This window comes from Carcharhinus amblyrhynchos, chromosome 27, assembly GCF_965287045.1.
Source record: "Carcharhinus amblyrhynchos chromosome 27, sCarAmb.v2.hapA, whole genome shotgun sequence".
NCBI lineage: Eukaryota > Metazoa > Chordata > Chondrichthyes > Carcharhiniformes > Carcharhinidae > Carcharhinus > Carcharhinus amblyrhynchos.
In genome coordinates this window covers 27,932,361-27,956,577 of record NC_137350.1, presented here as the reverse complement: position 1 = coordinate 27,956,577, position 24,217 = coordinate 27,932,361, and the positions used below count along the sequence as shown (strand labels likewise).

General features: G+C 44.7%; 1 protein-coding gene across 2 annotated transcripts in view; it reads right to left on the bottom strand.

The window, feature by feature from the left end:
• LOC145359118 (inactive phospholipase C-like protein 2) overlaps positions 1-24,217 on the bottom strand; it is a 249,864-nt gene that overhangs the window by 70,724 nt on the left and 154,923 nt on the right. For both annotated transcript variants that reach the window (XM_080213515.1, XM_080213516.1), the window contains exons 2-3: positions 11,749-14,235; positions 8,379-8,582 (exon numbers count right to left, since the gene is read on the bottom strand). In XM_080213515.1, the coding sequence (XP_080069641.1) occupies positions 8,379-8,582; positions 11,749-14,235 (2,691 nt within the window). The remainder of the gene's footprint in view (positions 1-8,378; positions 8,583-11,748; positions 14,236-24,217) is intronic.

The following is a 24,217-nucleotide window of genomic DNA, read 5'->3' as shown; positions in this document are numbered from 1 at the left end:
TAGGGAGGAGCCCTGGTTTTTTTTCTGGGTTGCTTCTGAAATCCAATATTTACAAATCACTCGGAAGAGGGCAATTCAAGTAACGGTCAGAATTACATAGAAACATAGAACTTTACAGCACAGTACAGGCCCTTCAGCCCTCAATGTTGTGCCGAGCTATGTCCAATCCCGAGATCAAGCTATCCCACTCCCTATAATCCTGGTGTGCTCCATGTACCTATCCAATAACTGCTTGAAAGTCCCTAAAAAGTCCGACTCCACTATCACAGCAGGCAGTCTATTCCACACCCCAACCACTCTCTGAATGAAGAATCTACCTCGGACATCCCTCCTATATCTCCCACCATGAACCTTATAGTTATGCCCCCTCATAACAGCTACATCCACCTGAGGAAATAGTCTCTACGCATCCACTCTATCAATCCCTCTCATCATCTTATAAACCTCTATCAAGTCGCCTCTCATCCTCCTCCGCTCCAAAGAGAAACCCTCAGCCTTTCCTCATAAGACCTATCCTCCCATCCAGGCAGCATCCTGGTAAAATGCCTCTGCACACTCTCCAAGGTTTCCACTTCCTTCTTATAATGAGGTGACCAGAACTGAACACAATATTCCACATGTGGTCTCACCAACGTCCAGTATAGTTGCAGCATAACCCCACGGCTCTTAAACTCAAACTCCCTGTTAATAAACGCTAACACACGATAAGCCTTCTTCACGGCTCTATCCACTTGAGTGGCTACCTTCAGAGATCTGTGGATATGAACCCCAACTTCATAGCTAAGGGGATCAAAACTGTTCACAGTATTGCATGTGCGAGGTCTGACCAGTCTTCTACAATTCTCCAGCTGTTCATGTCCCACTGCTCCAGCCAGCGACAGCGGAGAACTTGGCACACAGGCAGATCTCCGTTCGCTGCCTAGAATCATTGAATCTACAGTGCAGGAGGCCATTTGGCCCATTGAGCCCGCACTGACAACAATCCCACCCAGGTCCTATCCCCATATATTTACCCTCCTAATCCCCTGGGGCAATTTAGCATGGCCTATCTACCTAACAGGCACATCTTTGGAGTGTGGGAGGAAACCGGAGCACCCAGAGAAAACCCACGCAGACATGGGGAGAATGTGCAAACTCCACACAAACAGTCACCCGAGGCCAGAATTGAACCTGGGTCTCTGGTGCTGTGAAGCAGCAGTGCTAACCACTGTGCCACTGCAGTGGGACTGGAGAACCCTAGCTATGGGCAATCTGGCCCAATATTTCTGAAATGATCTTTCATAATTCACCTTACCTTACTCTTACCTCTTGGTAGCTATTTTTGCTTTACCCTTGTAGCTAGTTTCTTTCTCTTTGCAAAATGCACAGTCAGTTTCCAGTTGTATGTTCAGTCTATTTACATTGCCCTTTGTTAGGAATGACAACTCCACAGAAGAAGAGCTATGACAGCATCAAATTCCCTTGGTCAGCTATGCCTACTTTTTCCATCCGTCATTGCCTCTGCTTCCAGTTATTACATCTATCATACTAGCTCACCAACATGCCTCAACCAAATTTTGCATGTTAAAGCTGACCAAATGTCCTCTGTAAATCCAAGTACGTCATTGCCTGCTGGTGAACTCTCAATCCATCTCACTTTGCAGGCACACTGTGGAGCCCCCTGACGGGTGGCCATAGGCAGCACGGTGGCACAGTGGTTAGCACTGCTACCTCACAGCACAAGGGACCCAGGTTCGATTCCCAGCTTGGGTCATTCCCTCGTGGAATTTGCAAGTTCTCCCCGTGTCTGGGTGCTCCGGTTTCCTCCCACAGTCTGAAAGGCGTGCTGGTTAGGTGCATTGACCCGAATAGACGCTGGAGTGTGGCGACTAGGGGAATTTCACAGTAACTTCATTGCAATGTTAATGTAAGCCTTACTAATAATACACTTAAAAAGACACTTTGAATTGGGTAACCTAGTCTGCAGAAGGACCTCCTAACTGCCCCAGTGGCAAGGACTGCCCCCACTGAAACACCCAACCCCTGCCCTCAGCAATGGCCACCCCATCTCACAGGTAAGCCCTACTCAATCTACCTTCATTTTTGGGGCTTCTGCCATGGTTGTGCCCCTGGTCAGCTGCAGTTCCTGCAGTGACCACCACTAATGGTGGTGCTGCTGGGCCAAAGAACAGCAAGCCCGCTGATTGATTGGCTGCTGCCGGGGATAGGATCTTGTTCCTTAAAGAGATAGGAGTTCCAACTGCAGGCAAGTAACTGATGAATGTAAAATACATTTGGAGCCAAGTCCAGCGGAGGCAGTGTCAAAGAATTCCAATGGATGAATGAGAGATGAGCCGTGCTAAATCGAAGCAGAATGCACCTTATTGCCAGTGTGGTCTTGAGATAAGCTTTGATAGCACAGCGCTCTGGAGTTTATTCATCATTACAATTGTCAAGGCTGGCTGCTCTATAATTCACTTATTTTCTGAATATCAGAATAATTAACCAGAGCCTTAACTATTCTTCCAGCTTGTCCTTCAGGATTCCAGGATAGAATTAATTATCTGAGACATTCAGGACATTGATTCCTTCATAACTGTTGTTTCATAAATGACCATTCTTCCTTACACAAGTCATGATTATTCTCATATCTGCTCATGTTTGTGACTGCCAGATTTGATTACATTAATGCTTCCCTGGTTGTCTCCCCATTCCCTCACCTTGCATAAATTTCATCTAATTTATATTTCTGCTGCCTCCAACTCTTCTAGCATTAACTCCGATTCACCCAGTATATCCACCTTCGCTGATGTGCACTGGCACTTTGTCTCAAAATTAAAACTCCAATCCTCCTGTTTAAATGTCTCCATGTTTAAAGTTTTAAAACTTTAAAAAAAACTTGTCCCCACCTTGATCTATAACACCTCTCTGCTCTGAGCCTTTTGTTTCTTTAGGTCCAGTCTCTTGCACGACCCCTTTGCGGCAGGGTGGCGCAGTGGTTAGCACCGCTGCCTCACAGCACTGGGGACCCAGGTTCAGTAGTAGCCTCAGGTGACTGGGTGGAGTTTGCATGTTCTCCCAGTATGTGCGTGGGTTTCCTCCAGGTACTCAGGTTTCCTCCCTCACTCCAAACATGTGCAGGTTGGGCTGGTGGGCCATGCTAAATTGATCCTTAGGGCGGGATTTTCTGGCCGCTCGTGCCCAAAACCAGAAAATCCCACTCAAGTTCAATGGACCTATGTGTGGCCCGCTCCCCCGGCTACAATTCTGGTGGTGGGTGGGATGGGAAAACCCCTCATTAGTGTCAAGGGGATTAGCAGGGTAAATGCATGGGGTTACGGGGATTGTTGTCAGTGTAGGTTTCATAGCCAAATTATCTCATTATGCACTGTAGGAATTCTAATGGCTCCACAATTACTGATGATACCTTCAGCTGGTGAGGGCATAGCATCTGGAATTCTCACCCTTGTGAGGAACAACTTCTCTGCAACTACAACACCTTGTCATGTTTAGTGGCGTTAGTTACTCACTCAGACGCCCTTCACAGGTTCTGCACGATGAAGTTCTACCTTTATAATAGTGCCAGGATGATCTCACTGTTCTCCAATCCATGATGTGGACACAAAAATCACATTGTAAAAACGAGGTCAGATGTGAACCGTGGAATTGTTTTCGTTAGCAAGTGAACATGCAGAACATTTGTTACCACTTAATTTCAAGCTTACGTCCATGTAGTATTGTAAAAACACTGACTATGCTTCCCCACATCCTGCTTGACTTTGCAAAATTGCCACCAAATATGACCTGCCTTTAACCTTGCCAAAGCTCTGGTTTTCTGGCTGAACACTTGATAGGTTCTATTTTTATGGCTCAACATTTGCAAGCAGAAGAAAATACCACTTCTGCTCAGCACCTGGGACCAAAGACTTTTCTGACACAATAGATGTAGGGGTGGTAGCCGGAAAAGACCAGACTAATAATTATTTACTATTTACAATCTTTGAAGGACAGTAACATCTTAATTACCCATCAATCTCAATGTTCCATTTTCTTTCCTCACAAAAGAATGCATCATTTAACTGTAACTCTTTTCCACAAGATGGGAGGCGATGGCTCAGTGCTATTATCACGAGACTATTCATCCAGAAATTCAGCTAAAGTTCTGGGGACCCGGGTTTGAATCCTGCCATGGCAGATGGTGGAATTTGAATTCAATTAAAAAAAAATCTGGAATCAAGAATTTACTGATGACCGTGAAACCATTATCGACTGTCGGAAAAACCCATCTGGTTCACTAATGTCCTTGAGGGAAGGAAATCTTCCATCCTTACCCTGTCTGGCCTACATGTGACTCCAGAGCTACTGCAATGTGGTTGAGTCTTAACTGCCCACCAAAGGCAATGAGGGATGGGAAATAATACCATTTGGCCATTGCCTCCTGTAAAAACTAGTAGAATTGCCTTGTGACTGTCATAGCGAGAGGACTTGAGTATAGGGGAGGGATGTTTTACTGAAATTGTACAGGGATTTGGTGAGACCACGCCTGGAGTACTGTGTGCAGTCCTTATCTGAGGAAGGATGTCCTTGCTATAGAGAGAGTGCAGTGAAGGTTTATCAGACTGATTCCTGGGATGGCAGATCTGTCATCTGAGGAGAGACCACGTTGGTTAGGATTATATTCACTGGAGTTTAGAAGAGTGGGGGGGCGGGGGGAAGAATCTCATAGAAACTTATAAAATTCTAACAGGATTAGACAAGGTACATTCAGAAAGAATGTTCCTGACAGTGGTGGAGTCCAGAACTAGGGAGTCATACTTTGAGGAGTTCTGGATTGAGGCGAGAAGAAATTTCTTCACCCAAAGTGTGATGAAACTGCTGAATTCACTACCACAGAAAATAGTTTAGGCCAAAACATTGTCTGATTTCAAGAAGAAATTCGCTACAGCTCTTGGGCTTACAGGGGGAAGGGGGGGGCGGAATCAGGATATTGAATTTGATGATCAGCCATGATCATAATGATTGGCAGAACAGGCTCGAAGGCCAAATGGCCTACTCCTGCTTCTAGTTTCTATGTTTCTATCTCTTCTGACTACCATCCTTCTTGATGTTCACACATGATCCATACTCTAAACACCTTTACCCAATCTGTGGTATTTTGTCAGGCTTCTTCTGATTCTGCAGGTAGTGACATGTTGTTGCAAGTTTGTAAATGAAACATTTCGTTCATGTACATAAATGAAATAAATTCCAAGAAAAATCAGCTGAAATCAACTGGAGTTTAATTTAGATAAATGCGAGGTGATGCATTTTGGTAGATTGAACCAGGGCAGGGCTTACTCAGTTAATGGTAGGGCGTTGGGGAGTGTTACAGAACAGGGGTACATGATCATTGCTCCTTGAAAGTGGAGTCACAGCCAGACAGAGTAGTGAAGAAGGCATTCAGCATGCTTGGTTTTATTGTTCAGAACATTGAATACAGGAGTTGGAATGTCTTGTTGAAGGTGTACAAGACATTGGTAAGGGCACACTTGGAATACTGTATGCAATTCTGGTCACCCCATTATAGAAAGAATATCATTAAACTAGAAAGAGTGCAGGAAAGATTTACTAGGATGTTACCGGGACTTGATGACTTAATTTATAACGAGAGGCTGGATAGACTGGGACTTCTTTTCTGAAACGTAGAAGGCTGAGGGGTGATCTTGTAGAGGTCTATAAAATAATGAGGGGCATAGATCAGCTAGGTAGTCAATATATTTTCCCAAAGATAAGGGAGTCTAAAACTAGAGGGCATAGGTTTAAGGTGAGAGGAGAGATATACAAAAATGTCCAGAGGGACAATTTTTTCATACAGAGGGTGGTGAGTGTCTGGAACAAGCTGCCAGATGTAGTAATAGAGGGTACAATTTTGTCTTTTAAAAAATGTTTAGACAGTTACATGGGAAAGATGAATATAGAGGGATATGGACCAAATGCAGGCAATTGGGACTAGCTTAGGGGTTTAAAAAAAGGGTGGCATGGACAAGTTGGGCCGAAAGGCCTGTTTCCATGCTGTAAACCTCTATGACTCTAAATGGTGAGAGGTTATTAATGTGGCCCATAATTCTTTCACATCATGGACACTTTTTTCCGTAAATCCATATTCTGCTAAAATCAAAACGCTTGCTCACAAATATACTTTCGTATTTGTTGAGCCATTTTACATTGTGATCTTAATATTTGATTTGGTACATTGAGTTAATTAGCAGGGCTATGCATATATTGCATACCCAAGAGCCGAAGTGACGGGTTTGGTCAAAGCTACAAGTGAATTTGGGCTCCTGGTTCTTCTTTCTGCATCATCCTTCTGTTCCGTCTGAACTAACTTCCTACAAGCACTCTAGGGGGCCAATATAACACAGGAACAATTAGAAATGTTGAGGATTTTTTTGCATTTCCTATTAATTAAAGTAGCACGTTTCCTCTGAAGAGATTAAATCCCATTGAGATGGGAGTAAGACACGTATGGTCATTCTTCTAATAGAGCACCAACGACTGTTCGGTAATTAGCTAACATGCGTTAAAATAAGTCGAATCAAAGAAGATTTTCATATTGTGCTTTGTGTTGGAAAGCAAAGCTTTCCAGACTGTTCTCCTGTTATCAATGTGTTGGTACAGTTTTTCTGCACATGTGTTATAGTGAATGCTAAATCCAAATTATCTTTCTCAGTGAGAGAACCTTTAAATGCCAATTGTTTCCACTCCTGATGACAAACCCACATTCATTTTATACGTTCCTGAAAAGTGTCCCATAAAGATAAGTCTTCACACACAAGAAATCAGCCGTGCTACATTTAATTATCTGGAGTCCTGCGGAGAGTCCTGTGTACTAGTTTTACTAAGATGTCTGAGTACACTCACGTGCTGAGTAATGGAACTCAGCGGTTAACCTAGAGGCTCACTCACCAGTCATACTGGCTTTATGTCGTAATACCTTTTAATTATATCTTATCCCCTGAAAACAAAATATTGTGTGTTGGCATGCAGTTGTTAATTAACTTGTCAACTTCAGATATAATGCATGGAACTTTAGCTATTTTAATTTGTGCTGCACCAATGTCTAACTAGCTCTGCATGTCCGAGAGCTTGTACTTCACAATTTATCTCCATTTTCTTTTAATGCTTGCCAGTGTAAGAGTGGTCAGAGCTGGGGAATGAATTGGGATAGCACGGTGGCACAGTGGTCAGCGCTGCTGCCTCACAGTACCAGGGACCCAGGTTCAATTCCAACCTGGGGTGACTGTCTGTGTGGAGTTTGCACATTCTCCCCGTGTCTGCGTCTGTTTCCTCCAGATGCTTCAGTTTCCTCCCACAGTCCCGCAGACACGCTGGTTAGGTGGATTGGCCATAGTAAATTGCCACTGAGTGTCAGGTGGATTAGCAGTTTAAATACGTGGGGTTATGGGGATGGGGCCCAGGGATTGTCATCAGTACAGGCTTGATGGACCAAATGGCCTCCTTCTATACTGTAGGGATTATTAAAAAAGGGAAGACCTATCTTCTCTATAAGAACGTAAGAACATAAGAAATAGGAGCAGGAGTAGGCCATCCAGCCCTTCAAGCCTGCCCCTCCATTCAATAAGATCATGGCTGATCTGTCGCTGCTCAGTTCCACTTTCCCGCCCTCTCCCCATAACCCTTAATCCCCTCTCCTATCAAAAACCCATCAACCCGCGTCTTAAAAATATTTAGCGAGGCAGCCTCCACCACTTCAACGGGCAGAGAATTCCAGAGATTCACCACCCTTTGAGTGAAGAAGTTCCTCCTCAACTCCGTTCTAAACCGCCCCCCTTTTATCTTGAGGCTGTGCACAGTATAATCTTACATCAGGTAAAGGTCAGTAAAACACTACATATCGCTTCCCCAACCTCAACAAGAGCTGTGACTTTCATATCTGTACAAGTGGGTGGCTTTAGAAAGAGTTAAAATCTCGCCCAATGATTTGATTTATTCTCACATCTATTGGAATACAGTAGAAAGTATTGTTTCTTGCACTCTATACAGGCAAAACATAGCCTTCGTAGAGTACAGAGGGGGGACGTAAAGGAGAAGGGTGCAGAATGTTACTCTCATGGATAGGGCGCAGAGAATGATCAGCTTAATATATGGTAGGTCCATTCAAAAGTCTGATGGAAGAAGCTGTTATTGAATCACTTTGACTTCAGAAGAACAGGCTTCAATCCTGCAGTCTGAAATCTCCTGTCTCCCCCCTCCAATAGCACCCCTGAACAATGATTGTTAATTCAGCAGAAATGAGTGCAAAAATGAGAGTTGTGGTACGGTACCCTTTCGAAACCGGACAAACATCACTCAGACTCAGGCCAAAATGCACAAGTGCAAGGCTGAATGAATGGACTCACCGTATCGTAGGCCGCAAGGACCTTCCTGAGCAGATCAGGAACCGGACCTTGTGCCTCCATGGAAGGGTACTCTTCGCTGAGGTTCAGTGTGACCAACAGCGTGTTGTCGCTGTTCAGTAACCACGACGACAAGGTCAGAATGCACTGCTTCATGTTAGCCGCAGGGGTCAGACCACACAACTCTTTAAACGAGACCATGGCATTCTGCAAAAAATATAAACCCATCCATAAAATATATTGCAGCACCAGCTTTATACATTGTGAACGCCGCTAACAAAATTGGTTGCATTATTCAAGCCAGAGCTTTTATAATACATTAATAATTGAAAATTGCATAATGGAAGAACAAAAAACTCATTTTGGAAATGACACGAAATCTGATTCCGGGAGTTAATCCCCAAAACTTATCGAGAAACTGGATTTCTTCATAAATTCTACTTATGCACCAGCCTGCTGAGATTTCAGCTTGCCTAAGCTGACAATATTATTATTGGAAATTCTAACACTCATTTCCAGTGTGGAGAAATGTTATAATATTGCAGGACACGGGTTGATGGTTTCCACGAATTGCAATGCTGTGAGTACTGAATGTCACCTTATCCTCCTTAGATATACCAAACCCAAAGGGGAATGGTTGGCATAAATCAACAGCAAACTTCTCTTCAATCAATTTCCCGTCCCACCCGTCACAGCAGGGGCGAGATTCGGCTGACCATTTATAGGTCTGTTGAACTCAGGTTGGAATTTCTGATCTTGGGGCATGTGTGGGTGGAAATTCCCGCCTCGGACTTCTGCTCAGGATAAAGAATGACATTGCTGGCCATTAGGCAGAAGTCAGGCAATTTTCACATCGGAAGAAGCATTAACTCTCTGGTTTACACTCAGGATCCATCCTTGCATCACCTCTGCTTATTATTACCCTTTTGTGGTACCATCCAAAAGGGTAGCAGCTTTCACACCTACACTGACAACATCCAGCTCTACCAATGGGTGGTATTCTTGCACATCTGTCTTGAAGAGTCGAGGGTAAAAAGCTTTGAAAGGGTAGCATGGTGGTACAGTGATTAGTACTGCTGCCTCACAGCACCAGGGACCCGGGTTTGAGTCACTGTGTGGAGTCTGCATGTTCTCCCCGTGTCTGCGTGGGTTTCCTCCAGATGCTCCCGATTCCTCCCATAATCCAAAGACGTGCTTGTTAGGTGCATTGACCATGCTAAATTCTCCCTCCGTGTACTGAACAGTGTTATGAATAGAAGATTTACACAGTAACTTCATTAAATTGTTAATGTAAGCCCACCTGTGACACTAATAAATAAACTTTAAATCTCAGTACACCTCTCTCACATGTCTTCATTTGTCATGGTGTTTGTCTGACATCTAGTACAGTAATGGATGAGCAGACATTTCCTCCCAAAGATTGAGGTCATTTTAACTCCGTCTAAATGAATGAGTTAAATGAAATAAATATTTGTATCATTATCTTCAGTCCCTGTGGTAGCCTTTATTCCCTATCCACAAACTCTATCTCACTCCCTGATTGCTCCCTGAGGCTGAACTAGACCAATTGTAACATTGGTGTCATCCTTGACCTCAAGAGGAGCTCCCGACTGCATCAAGGATACCATTTAGCACCACCTCTGTAACATCTCCAAACTCTGGCCGTGCTCCAGCTCATCTGCTACTGAGAATCTCTTCAATGCCTTTGTTTCCTCGAGACTGGACTATTTCAATTCTCTCCCAGCTTAATGCCTTTCACGCTCCATTGCCCATCCATAACTCAACAGCACATGCCAAAACTTGGGGGGATATGGATGTGTAGTGGCAATCTCACTCAAACTTGTAATCCAGAGGCCCAGAATAATGCTCTGTAGACATGGGTTCGAATCCCACCATGGCAGCAGGTGGAATTTAAGTTCAATTAAGAAATCTGGAATATAAATTTAGGCACGGTATCATAATGGTGATATGACAGTGACCCGAGGCCGGAATTGAACCTGGGTCCCTGATGCTGTGAGGCAGCAGTGCTAACCACTGGCGCCACTAGTATCTCCATGTGCGGCTCAGTGCCAAATTCTGTTTGCTTAACACTCTCGTGAAAGACCGTGAGAGATTTTACACCTTAAAGGGTGCCATTGAAGGTGCAAGTTGATGTGTTTTTAGACTGGGCCATGCTCCATCCACAGTTGAAATGTATCGGGTTGCTGTGCGTGCATCTTGCCCAGTCACTTTCCCTCTCCCTGTGTCAGGAGGACTACACCACTTGCCAACTCCCCGATGGTGAGCAGGCTGAGGCCAGGAGCCCTGGAAAGATGGGAAATCAAATTCTGCTCAGTAAGCAGCAGCTGGGGACTGGAGAGCTTCCCTTAGCGGCCCACAGGCTTGGGAGTGGGGAGGAAGTGCGAGAGAAACATCGGCCAACATCCCCACTGACGAACGTTCTCCAACCGTCACTTCTGCAAGCCTACACCTGAAACTGTGCACCTGAACTGCAGCATTTCTCCCTCAGATAGCCTGGGAAAGTCCGCTCTCAAATTCACAAAGAATGGCCACCTGGATGACCTATCAGAGGGTCACCAAATCCATAGAACCACACCCAATCAGGCTGATTTACAAGATGAAAAAACTGAAGAAGCTTAGGTTTTTCAACCTAGAAAGAAAACACCTAGAATCTGATTTCATAGAAGTTTATAAAAAGTAAAACATTCCAGCAAAGGTAAATCAGTAAAAATCACTTTTGAGGGCACACAGGCTCAAAAATAAAGTTATTTTGTTACTGCGAAATTTGTCACATAAGGAGCAACTGACAGGCGGACTGGATTAACAGAGTAGTGTACATGGAATGCCTGGGATCACTTAAGAACGGAATGATGCACATGACTGGCACAGCTGCGCAGTGTTTAGCATTGCTGCCTCACAACGTCCGGGTCCCAGGTTCGATTCCTGCCTTGGGTGACTGCAAGTCCCTCCCCACCGTTTCTGTGTGGGTTTCCTCCGGGTGCTCAGTCCGAAAAACATACTGGTCAGGTGGATTGGCCACGCTAAATTACCCTTTAGTGCCCCCCAACATGTGTTTGTTTGGAGGATTAGTTGGGTAAATACGTGGGGTTATGGGGATGGGCCTGGGTGAGATACTCTGTTGGAGAGTCGGTAAAGACTCATTGGGCCGAATGGCCTACTTCTGCACTGTAGGAATTCTATGATTCTACGACAGGTTGCTTAGTGGCTTTGTGAATAGAGAAACTAAAGTGGGCTGAATGACCTTCCTCATTGCTAATTATCTTGTGATGAGTTTAAGGAGAAAGAATAAGAGAAATGTGGGGGAAAATAAGAGGCAAAACTGATGGTGCGAAAGAAAGGTAGCAAACAGTACCTGTACATTTTCTCGTAAATCCGTCGCTTCCCGTAAAGGCTGGGTGGCCGCTCGGAAAACTTCGTCTATAACTTTGATCCCTATAGTTTTGGTCGAAGTATACTCTCTCGCTTTTTTCCCTTTGCGAACAGAGATCCCCCTTTTCTGGGACTTCCCTCCACCTCGGCGGTTAGTGATGGCCACGTGTATGAATAAGGTGCTGTGGGGCAGGAATTCTCCCGTCAAACTCTGCAGGGGCACATGTCTGTACCCCGCCTGCAGGCATTCGAAGGGAATAGTGTACTGTGCAATGAACTCATCTCCGATGTAGTCATCGTCCAAAACAACAAAGCGTAACAGCGCGAGCTCGGGTAAATTAATCTGAAACTCAAAGCTTTCATCAAAGATGGGGTTGTCCTCGTTTTGAGTCACCGTCTTAGTCCTTTGTTCCGCACAGTCAGCCGGTATGCCGTGAATCTCCACATAGACGTACGGCTCCACAACGTCGCCCTTGGCTGCAGAACCTTTGGGTTTGGGCAGATTTTGACCGCTGATGATTTTGATGTGAAGCAACTGGGCCGAAACCCCAGGTAGCGAGTCCTTTGTGTTGGCGCTGAAGTAGGAGACCTCTTCTCTCATGATAGCAGGGCGAAGAACGTACCCGCAATTTCCATTCTGACGAAACCAGCCAATATTGAGGTCCATCATGAGCCCAGGGGTCTGGTAGTTCATGGCTACTATTTGGCAGCCACATTTCCAAAAGTCCTGAGGGTTCATATTGCTGGCGTCAATTCTCATGGGGCTCGGATATACCCTGGACAAGAACTTCTTGTTATAAATTACTAAGTCCTCTGGATACTCATTGGCAAATCTATTTGCCACAACCTCATTGAATGAGCAGATTTCCCAATATTTTTGCTTTCTTTTGGAAACTTCAAAGTCCTTAAACTGCACGGATTTGCAGAAGCTCACCAGGTCAGACAGTTCCTTGGAAAGCCTTAGCTTTTTCTCGGTGACTGCGTTCATCTGGTCAGCCTCATCTTCGCCCGTCCTCTGACACATTTCAATCCCTTCATCTTCGTCACTGACATCTCCTTCAGAATCGTTGCAGTTCCCGGGTAACTTTTTACCTTTCAGGAGGATTTTCCCTTTCAGTCGCTCGGGCGACGGGAGATAGTTCTCCTCGGGGTCCGGAGGATCCGTGTGGAGCCTATCGCCCAGGATCTTCTTCAGGTGCTGAGCCATCACTCTCTGCTGCTTGACTGAGCAATGGGTGACCAAGCAAAGGATTAGCGGATGCTCGGAAGCCACAAAAGCGTACTTATTGATCACATCGAGGATGCTCCGGAAGGCTACCTGCGTCGTCATCAAGCCACCGACATAAATCGAAGGTTCATTATCCGGACCGTCCCAAACCACCAATTCGATGCTTCGACAACCCATCTTCAGAGCTCGGATGTATCCATTAATATCTGAAGAGCCCCAGAAATGGTCCTCCAACAGACAAGCGTTATGGGAAGCATTGATATAGTAATGGGATAAAGGCTGGGTCATATCCTGACACACATTTTCATGTTGTAGATCAAAAATATGGCAGTCGAGTGATAGAAGATAGTTGGTGAAGCCATCGATGGAAAGGAAACCCTTTTCCTGACCCTCCTGCGACGGCTCGTACTTGCGAATGATTTCCAAACACGCATCCTCCGTGACACCCTCCACCCCCTGCTCTGCATCCAGGAACAGCATAAAGTCCTTGGTGTCAAGGTATTCCTTATTGCTGGAAAACTGCACCAGCAGGAAAAACACTTCCGGCCGCGTGCAGAGCTCGCAGTAAGCCTCGGTGAAGATCTCCAACGTGACCTCCGTCCCCAACTTGTCTCTTGCTTTCTGTATTTCTTTGAATTTAAGCTCGGCTTTCGCGGTCTTCATTCCTGGGCTCAGGCCCTTGATTAGTTGGACGGCCCTGGACAGGGGGATGTGACCCACTGTCGCTACGTCCGCGGCCTGGAAAACAGATTTCAGCCACGAGGAGCGCAAGCTGTTTTGGCTTGACTCGATCATGTGGAGGGTGTGCTTCCCATAGGAAACCAGGTACCTTAGCCCCATAACCCAAGTGTTCACAATGTCAGCAGAACTGGCCACCAGGTCCAATGACTCATAGTTATCCCCGTAGATTATTGAAAAAGCACATTCGTCTGAGAACTGGTCCGATATCCCATTACTGCGGAGCACCGGTGTCTTCTTCCCCAGCCTCACTTCTTTGATGGATTTTATTTCAATTTTTGCCTTTTCCGAGTCTTTTTTAGACGGCTCCCACCGCAGGGACCTCATGTCCGAACCGAGGATAAAGTAACGGTTGTACACTCGGGAGTTAGAGCGAACCTTTTTCATCTCGCATCCCTCCAGCATGTAGGAAATGCAGGCTGCGGTGCTGTTAATCTTCCGGTCATTGGGCATGCTGCTGAAGGAGACCGTCTTCTTCCTGTCCCGCCTCTGCCGTGACCCATCCTGAAACAAATAAAAGAAATTTGAAAAATCAGTATGAGGGATAAAGCAAGTTTCTTTTTATTAGTAGGCTTACATTAACACTGCAATGAAGTCGCTGTGAAAATCCTCTAGTGGCCACACTCCAGCGCCTGTCTGGGTACACTGAGGGAGAATTTAGCATGGCCCATTCACCGAATCAGCATGTCTTTTGGACTGTGGGAGGAAACCCACGGAGAATGTACAAACTTCACACAGTTATCCAAAGCTGGAACTGAGCCTGGATCCCCAGCACTGTCAGTGCTAACCATGGTGCCAGCGTGCCCCCCGCCCCATACTGCCCATTTTGTCAACAGTTGCCTCAGTGAGAGTTGAGTAAAATGGTTGTACTGGAGGCATTGCACTGGGCGGCACGGTAGCACAGTGGTTAGCACTGCGGTTTCACAGCTTCAGGGACCTGGGTTTGATTCCTGCCTCAGGTCACTGCCTGTGTGGAGTTTGCACATTCTCCTCGTGTCTGCGTGGGTTTCCTCCGGGTGCTCCGGTTTCCTCCCACATTCCAAAGATGTGCGGGTTAGGCTGATTGGTCATGCTAAAAATTGCCTCTTAGTGTCCTGAGATGTGTAAGTTAGAGGGATGAGTGGGTAAAATATATAGGGATAAGGGGGAAGGGCCTGGGTGGGATTGTGGTCGGTACAGACTCGATGGGCCAAATGGCCTCTTTCTGTACTGTAGGGTTTCTGTGATTAAAGGGGTAAAGTATATTTATTCATCACAAGTAAGGCTACATTAACACTGCAATGAAGTTATTGTGAAAATCCCCTAGTCACTACACTCCGGCATCCGTTTGGGTGCACTGACAAAGAATTTAGCACCTAACCAACACATCTTTTGGACTGTGGCAGGAAACCGGAGCAACTGGAGGAAACCCACACAGACACGAGGAGAACGTGCAGACTCCACACAGACACTGACTAGAGACCAGGATTGAACCCGGGTCCCCGGCACTGTGAAGGCAGCAGTGCTAATCACTGTGCCACTGTACCATGTATTTCACTAGGATTCCACAAATATCCTTACTCGCCGCCACCACTGACTCTCGTTATTCCTCCCTCCCTTTTGAAGCCAGTATGTAGAGACAGATAGTGTATTATATATTGTAGCTGAACTCCAAGATGCATTTTGCCATTGTAATAAATTTTTTGACGGGCTCATTCCGAAAAGATATGACTTTCCAGCTCCCTTTTTCCAAACGCTATTTGTCATCAACTTGACATTTACGTCTAACCTGGAGCAGATTCCCTGCAGAAAATTGAAAGTCATTTGTAATAATTATTGTGTAAAAAACAGATTCTAATAGGTGTCAGTGAAACCCCAGCGTGGTCTGCCCCAAACCATTACTCACTCAAACTACGTCTGCAGAACTGCACACGTGGCCGTGAGCCAAGCAAGCAGAAATTCATGCTTCCCTGTGAAATGCCGTGACCTTAAATACCATTTGCAGTTTTCAAAATATACAGCGACTGCCCAGTGTCTTAATGGGCTTAAAATTGCTTTCGCAAGAATAGCCACTCTGTCACGAGGGGAAAAATTCGGGCAGTGCCCTGCTCTTATATCCATGAAGATACCTCAAAGAACCTATCTACTTTCACCCAAATTAACCCTTGTATAGATGTCTGACTACTTGCATGAGCCAATGATTTCAGTTGCTTGTGGGCTGATGGCAAGATAAGTTCTTGCAAGCTGACAATATCTTTTGATCTGGTTTATATGAAATGCTTACAGGCGCTAAGGAACAGATGAGCAGTCTGTTGATAAAACCTATCATCGACTCGATGATAAGCTCCAAGATAAATAACTTGAGCTAAAATTGGAGAGTAGCAGCAGCTATACTGAACCGAGAATTTAATATAGTTGCCTGGTGGTACAGAACCATAGAATCCCCGCAGTACAAATGGAAGCCCATTCGGCCCATCAAATCTATACCATTTCTCCAAAAGAGAATCTTACCCAGGCCCTCCACCTCATCACGCCATGCATTTACCATGGGTAATCCACCTAATCCATGCACCTTTAGACTGTGGGAGGAAACTGGATCACCCAGCAGAAACTTACACAGACATGGGGAGAATGTGCAGACTCTGCACAAACAGTCACCCAAGGTCAGATTTGAACCTAGGTCCCTGACACTGTGAGGCAGCAGTGCTAACCATTGTGCCACCCTGCCCTCCTGTGAACTTGCCACGTGATCTTGACTGCTACTGGGAAAAGAGACACGCGGTCAAAGTTTTAACTCTTGCACTCCAGACTATCAGTCAGGCTCACAATGTCACTCCGTCATGCTTGGTCGAGGCTACAAATATACATCCACAGTGACCTGGCCTCTGCAGGCAAAAGGAACATGTCCAGGCATTGCACTGTTTACTCTCTTCCACCTTCTTCCAACAGGAAAAAGATACAAAAGTCTGAGAATATATACTAACCAACTCAAGAACAGCTTCTTCCCTGCTGACTTCAAACTTTTGAATAGATCTACGTCACATTAAGTTGACCTTTCTCTACACCCTCGCTATGACTGTAATATTACATTCTGTACCCTCTCCTTCCTCTCTCTATGTACAGTATTTTTGCCTGTACGGCGTGCAAAAAACAATGCTTTTCACTGTATACCAATACATGTGACGATAATAAATCAAATCAAAATTTTAAAAAAAGTCCAGGGGTCAATATTCTCCTGGTACATTATTTTTGGCAATATCTTGATCAGGGTCAACATGCCAACCAATCAGCACTCTTTTCACATTCACATTGTTGCTCCCCTGGTATTCTTGAGTATGTCCTGATGAGTGCAAGATGAAAAGTTTCAACAAGATGTCTCAATTTTTCAGTGATGACTTACTAGAGGTTTTGAAGTTTTTGCATCTCTCAAAGTCGGAGAGGCATAATAATTTTCTACACGCAACTCGGTATAAGGAATATATTTGCAATTACAAAGAAGGGATTTTTATACCTCCTGTCGCAGTTTTGGGGCACCCACAGTGCTTCAAGGCCAGTGAATTATTTTTTAAGTGTAAAGAAATGTGGCAGCCAACTTGCACAAACAAAAACAATCAATTAATCTGATTTGCCCTGGGTTATTAGACTATCAAACATGTTGTGTACGGATCTCAAAATAACTGGTGGAAGCTTTCAGCTGTTAAATAGGGCAGCAACTGACAGAAATAAACATTTCTCAATATTGTTTATTAGTTTCACAAGTAGGTTACATCAACACTGCAATGTAATTACTGTTAAAAATCCCCGACTCGCCACACCCTGGCGCCTGTTCAGGTACTCTGAGGGAGAATTTAGCATGGGCCAATGCACCTAACCAGCACATCTTTCTGTGGGAGGAAACAGGGGCACCCAGAGGAAACCCACGCAGACACAAGGAGAATGTACAAACTCCACACAGACAGTGACCCAAGCCGGGAATTGAACCCTGGTCCCTGACGTTGTGAGGCAGCAGTGCTAACCAGTGTGCCACCCAATCGGGAATTACGGCAAATGTGCAGGAGTCCCCGTTGTTCAATGTTAAACAGAGGCGGCAGTGGCCATGGCAGCATATCCTGGGCCACCAAAAATACTCAATAATGGTGAGATCTTGTGAGGGGGCCCAGCCAAGATCCTCCACGTGTTGAGATGCCAATCTCCATTGTAGCAGGGAGAAGCCGGGTTAGACAGGCAATGAATGAAAATCAAGAATTCACAATGGTTCAGCCAATATGAATTACTTAAGCTGTGAAAAGATGAATAAATCAATGGATGATATTGAAATTTATCTCTCTCTCTTCAGGAGACCAGCTGTGAATTCTCAAATTACAACTACCCATACGCTCATTGCCTCTAAAGTCAATACCTACTCCAGTTTACAACTGTAAACAGATTGGCTCAAACTGGTGCCAGATGTTTTCCTGTGAACCTGCTATATTTGACAACAGAATGCTGCTCATTTGAGATGACTTCCTGGTTACGTGGCTAAGATAAAACTTTAAAAGTGTTTATAGCTGCTCTTCTCCGCAGGGCCACAGTTCAACGCAGATGGAGCCAATGATAAGCTGATCTTAGTCTGAGGTGAAAGGGACAGTTCGCATCCTATGAGGCATGAAAGATAACGAGATTAACTTTATCTTTAAAAGCAACATTTTGTGGCTCATTGACCCATTTTAAAATGATCAAAAGTCCAGATGACCAGTTAGTGAAGGAACAAGGCTGGAACTGAAGGCTGCAGAAGTGTATAAAAGTATGAGGGACATTGATAGGGGACTTAGGAAGGAACTTTTCCCCTTAGTAGAGGGGCCAGTAGCCAGGGGCCATATATTTAAAGCTGGCAGCAGGATATTGAGAGGGAATGTGCGTAAAAACCTTTTCACCCGAAGGGTGGTGGGAATCTGGAACTCCCTGTCTGAAAGGGTGGTAGAGGCTGGAATTCTCGCAAAGGAGCAGTTAGATGAGCACTTGAAACACTGTAGTATACAAGGCTACGGTCCAAGTGCTGGAAAATGGGATTAGAATAGATAGGTGTTTGATTACCATAAGATGTAGGAATAGAATTAGCCCATCAGGTCCGCTCCGCCATTCAATCATGGCTGATATGATTCTCATCCCCATTCTCATGCCTTCTACCTGTAATCCTTGATCCCCTTATTGATAAAGCATCTATCTCTGTCTTAAAGACACTCAGTAACTTGGTCTCCACAGCTTTATGTGGCAAAGAGTTCCACAGATTCACCACCCTCTAGCTGAAGAAATCTCAGTTTTACAGGAGTGTCCCTTTACTCTAAGGTTGTGCCCTCGAGTTCTAGCCTCTCCCACTAGTGGAAACGTCCTCTCCACGTCCACTCTATCTCGGCCTCTCAGTATTCTGTAAGTTTCAATTAGATCCGCCCCCATCCTTCTAAACTCCATCAAGTACAGAACCAGCACAGACATGATTGGGCCAAAAGCTCTCTTTCTGTGCTGTAAAGCTCTATAAGTAAGTTGAGCATAGCAAAACCTGCAGATCAAAGTGGTTAACCAATAACTAAATTAAAATGTTAAGCTCCAACACAGTTACAACGGAGGTCATTTGAAAAAGTCTGTCAAGCTGCTTCCCACGTGTAACTTAAACATACATCAGGAATCAAAATTAATTGGTCCACCAAAGTGATTGTATCACCACAATTAATGGGAGATCATTATCTGTTTCTTTTTAACTAATTCATTCATGGGATGTGGACATCACTGGCTAGGCCAGCATTTCTGAGGATATTTAAGAGTCACCCAAATTACTGTGGCTCTGGAGTCACATGTAGGCCAGACCAGGTAAGGACGGCAGATTTCCCTCCCTAAACAACATTAGTGAACCAGATGGGTTTTTATGACAATCAACAGTGGTCATTATTAGACTTCATTAATTCCAGATTTTTATTGAACTCAAATTTCACCATCTGCAGTGGTGAGATTCGAATCCAGGCCCAGAACTTGGGTCTCTCGATCACTATTCTAGCGACAATCAACTACGCCACCATCTCCCCCATTACTGTCCATGTTGCTCTGGGAAGAAACTTTATTGTTCAGGCTCCCCGCACCCACCAAAAACCCTTTTTATTCAATGCAGCCTCTATAAACAAGACCATGTCTCTCCTATGAATGAAGGTGCAGTTTTAAGCATTAAGCAAAAATAGCATGTTGCAGGATCCACTTAGTACTCAAGATACCTAATATATCCCTTTGAATAGGTGCTAGAAAAAGGTGCTGCGTAGTTCAAGTTAATCCAAGTTGGGCAGCACGGTGGTATAGTGGTTAGCATTTCAGCCTCACAGCGCCAGGGTCCCAGATTCGATTCCTGGATTGGGTCACCGTCTGAGCAGGGACTGCATGTTCTCCCCGTGTCTGCATGGGTTTCTTCTGTGTACTCCGCTTTCCTTCCACAGTCCAAAAGAAGTGTTGGTTAGGTGCATTGGCCATGCTGAATTCTCCCTCAGTGTACCCGAACAGGTGCCGGAGTATGGCAACTAGGGGATTTTCACAGTAACTTCATTGCAGTGTGAATGTAAGTCGACTTGTGACTAATAAATAAACTTTTACTATTAGGGGTTAACATTGCTTGGCACAACATTAGATGCAAGATATTCATGAAAATAACGGGGCTGCACAATATAAAAATTACAACTAATTTACTTCTCAACTTAATAATTAAATTTCCTGGAGTCCTTTACTCCACGTTCATGCCTCTGTGCCTGAGGAGATCTGCTTCATTGGTTAGACATGGAAATACTGTTGACCTGAGTAAATTTAATGTTTTGCGGTTGCTGCTCAGACTGTTCCCTCAACTGCTCTGAAATGTTTTAATAGATTGATGCTTAACATGTCCAGACATCGTGGAACAACAAGCAGCGAAGAAGGCAGGATAAGCATAAGAACATAAGAACTAGGAGCAGGAGTAGGTCATCTGGCCCCTCGAGCCTGCTCCACCATTCAATAAGATCATGGCTGATCTTTCTGTGGACTCAGCTCCACTTATCCGCCCGCTCACCGTAACCCTTAATTCCTTTACTGTTCAAAAATTTATCTATCCTTGTCTTAAAAACATTCAATGAGGTAGTCTTAGCTTCAATTGCTTCACTGGGCAGGGAATTCCACAGATTCACAACCCTTTGTGTGAAGTAGTTCCTCCTCAACTCAATCCTATATCTGCTTCCCCTTATTTTGAGGCCATGCCCCCTAGTTCTAGTTCCACCCGCCAGTAGAAACACCTTCCCTGCTTCTATCTAATCTATTCCCTTCATAATCTTATGTGTTCCTATAAGATCTCCCCTCATTCTTCTGGATTCCAGTGAGTAAAGCCCTAGTCTACTCAGTCTCTCCTCATAAGCCAACCCTCTCAACTTCGGAATCAACCTAGTGAATCTCTTCTGCACCCCCTCCAGTGCCAGTATATCCTTTCTCAAGTAAGGAGACCAAAACTGTACACAGTACTCCAGGTGTGGCCTCACCAGCACCTTATACAGCTACAACATAATCTCACTGTTTTTAAACTCCATCCTTCTAGCAATGAAGGACAAAATTCCATTTGCCTTCTTAATTACCTGCTGCACCAGCGAGTCAACTCCTTGAGATTCCTGCACAAGGACACCCAGGTCCCTCTGCACAGCTGCATGCTGCAATTTTTTACCATTTAAATAATAGTTCATTTTGCTGTTATTCCTACCAAAATAGATGACCTCCCATTTACCAACATTGTACTCCATCTGCCAGACCCTCACCCACTCACTTCGATTATCTATATCTCTTTGCAGACTTTCAGCATCCTCTGCACACTTTGCTCTTCCACCCATCTTAGTGTCACCTGCGAATTTTGACACACTATACTTGATTCCCCAACTCCAGATCATCTCTGTAAATCGTAAACAATTGCGCTCCCAACACTGATCCCTGAGGCACACCACTAGTCACTGTTCACCAACCAGAAAAACTTCCATTTACCCCCACTCTTTGCTTTCTGTTAATTAACCAATCCTCTATCCATGCTAATACATTACCCTTAACACTGTGCACCTTTATCTTATGTAGCAGTCTTTGGTGCGGCACCTTGTCAAATGCCTTCTGAAAATCCAGATACACCACATCCACAGGTTCCCCATTGTTCACTGCACATGTAATGTTCTCAAATAATTACACCAAATTAGTCAAACATGACCTGACCTTCATGAACCCATGCTGCACCTTACTAGTGGGACAAGTTACATCCAGATGTCTCGCTATTTCTTCCTTGATGATACATTCAAGCATTTTCCCTACTACAGAAGCTAAGCTAATCAGCCTATAGTTACCTGCCTTTTGTCTATCTCCTTTTTTAAACAGTGACATCACATTTGCTGTTTTCCAAACTGCGGGAACCACCCTAGAGTCCAGCGAATTTTGGTAAATTACCATTAGTTCATTTGCTATTTCTCCTGCCATCTCTTTTAGTACCCTGGGATACATTCCATCAGGACCAGGAGACTTGTCTACCTTTAGCCCCATTAACTTGCCCAATACTACCCCTTTCGTGATAATGATAGTTTCTAGGTTCTCACCTGCCATAGCCTTCCTGTCACCAATTTTTGGCAGGGTACTGAAGTCCATAGTCAAAGCAATGAAGTACGAATTGTAGGAAGACAGATCCAAAATGCTGTGTCACATTCTGGTCACTAAGGCATAAGGGACACCCTTCAGAGAAAAGAGCCCCAGGTGAGAGGGTGATGGAGTTACTTCGACCAACTGGATAACTGTGTCCTTGAAAGGGGATGATGAAGCAGCGAGCTTAGAGTCAACATTGAAAGTAAAGGGGAAAAGATAGATTCAGAATGTTATTTCAAATGCAGCTATCAGAAGTAGGGGGGACACTGGCTCAGGCCAGTAAGAGGCAAGCGTGGGATGATGCAAAGTAGCTTCTCTTCAGAATCACAAATGTAATACTGCAAACTTCCAAGCAGCCAGTTCAACAGCAATGTCGACAAATGTGTGAGAGAGGCTGCTATTACACTCCCATCGGTGAAGATCTAGGAGACTAGGAAGACCTTAAGGACTCTTGGCACTGGACAATGCTTCCTGCAAGATACACACTACTGTGGGTTACTGCAGGGTCATTTTGCTCTCCCGCCAAAAAGAGATATTGTAAAAACATGCACACAAAGCACTCAAACTTACAACAAACATCAAAAGGTTGCCTTGCACCCACAGCATTAAACGTGTCTGACACCAGAAACCCCAGTGATTTTCAAAAGCCAAACATGACTCTGTGTCTCATTAAAGGAGGTCTCTTGCCTGAACCAGCGTTGTAAATGTCACCAAATAAACAGTCAGAAGCTGCACTTCCAAACCCGGACATTTATATTCACAAGAGACCTTCTGCTCTCTGCTGCTGCTCCTCAATTCTCACAAATAATTCATGCTGACTACATGTAAAGATTTCTCAACTTGGATTGAAAGGTTTTCGAGCTTTATCTGGAATGCAGCGGAACTATTATTTACCCCGTGGATGCTCCCCGATCCATGCTGAATCCTGGAATCAGGACCACTTTTGGCACACACTGCCTCAGTGGGGCGTGGGGGAGAAATGGCATTGGGCATCTGGATGCAACAAGACGATTTTGCAGACCATCGACAGAAATTATTGTTGAAACCAATTACAAATTTTTCATCTTCCCAATAGCATCTCATCACTTAACTCAGTGGTTAGCGCTGATGCCTCACAGCACCAGGGACCCGGGTTCAATTCTGGCCTTGGGTGACTGTGTGCAGCTTGCGTGTTCTCCCATCACAAATCCTAGTCACTCAGAAAATGCTGCCACACCTTGGAGATCTGGCACCCTGTCCTGGAAATTAATTTTACCTCAGCAAATCAAACATCATGCACATATCTCCTTCATATCTGTACATATATTTATGATTTAATTGCCAAAGTAAATAGAAGCAGATCTTCCTCCGGTGAATATAAATAGGTACTTAAATAGCACAGAAATTGCAGGAAGTATGAAAAAATACCAGTCAAACCAGTTGGGGTGGCACACTGTGGCACAGTGGTTAGCACTACTGCCTCACAACACCAGGGACCCAAGTTCAATTCCCAGTTCGGGCCACTGTCTGTGTGCAGTTTGCACATTCTCCCCATGTCTGCGTGAGTTTGCTCTGGTTTCCTCCCACAGTCTGAAAGATGTGCTGGTTAGAAGCATTGGCCATGCTAAATTCTCCAGCAGCGTACCTGAACAGGCACCGGAATGTGGCGACTTGGGGATTTTCACAGTAACTTTGTTGCAGTATTAATGTAAGCCTTACTTGTGACTAATAAATAAACTTTAAAAAAAATACAATCCAAATGCACTCCCAGAATGGAAAATGCACAAAAATTATTTGCAACCATTTACAGCATTGAGAACAGCTGCAACCACTGGATGAAAATGAATGACTTTACAATGGGGGGGCGCAATCTGACACAAGTCAG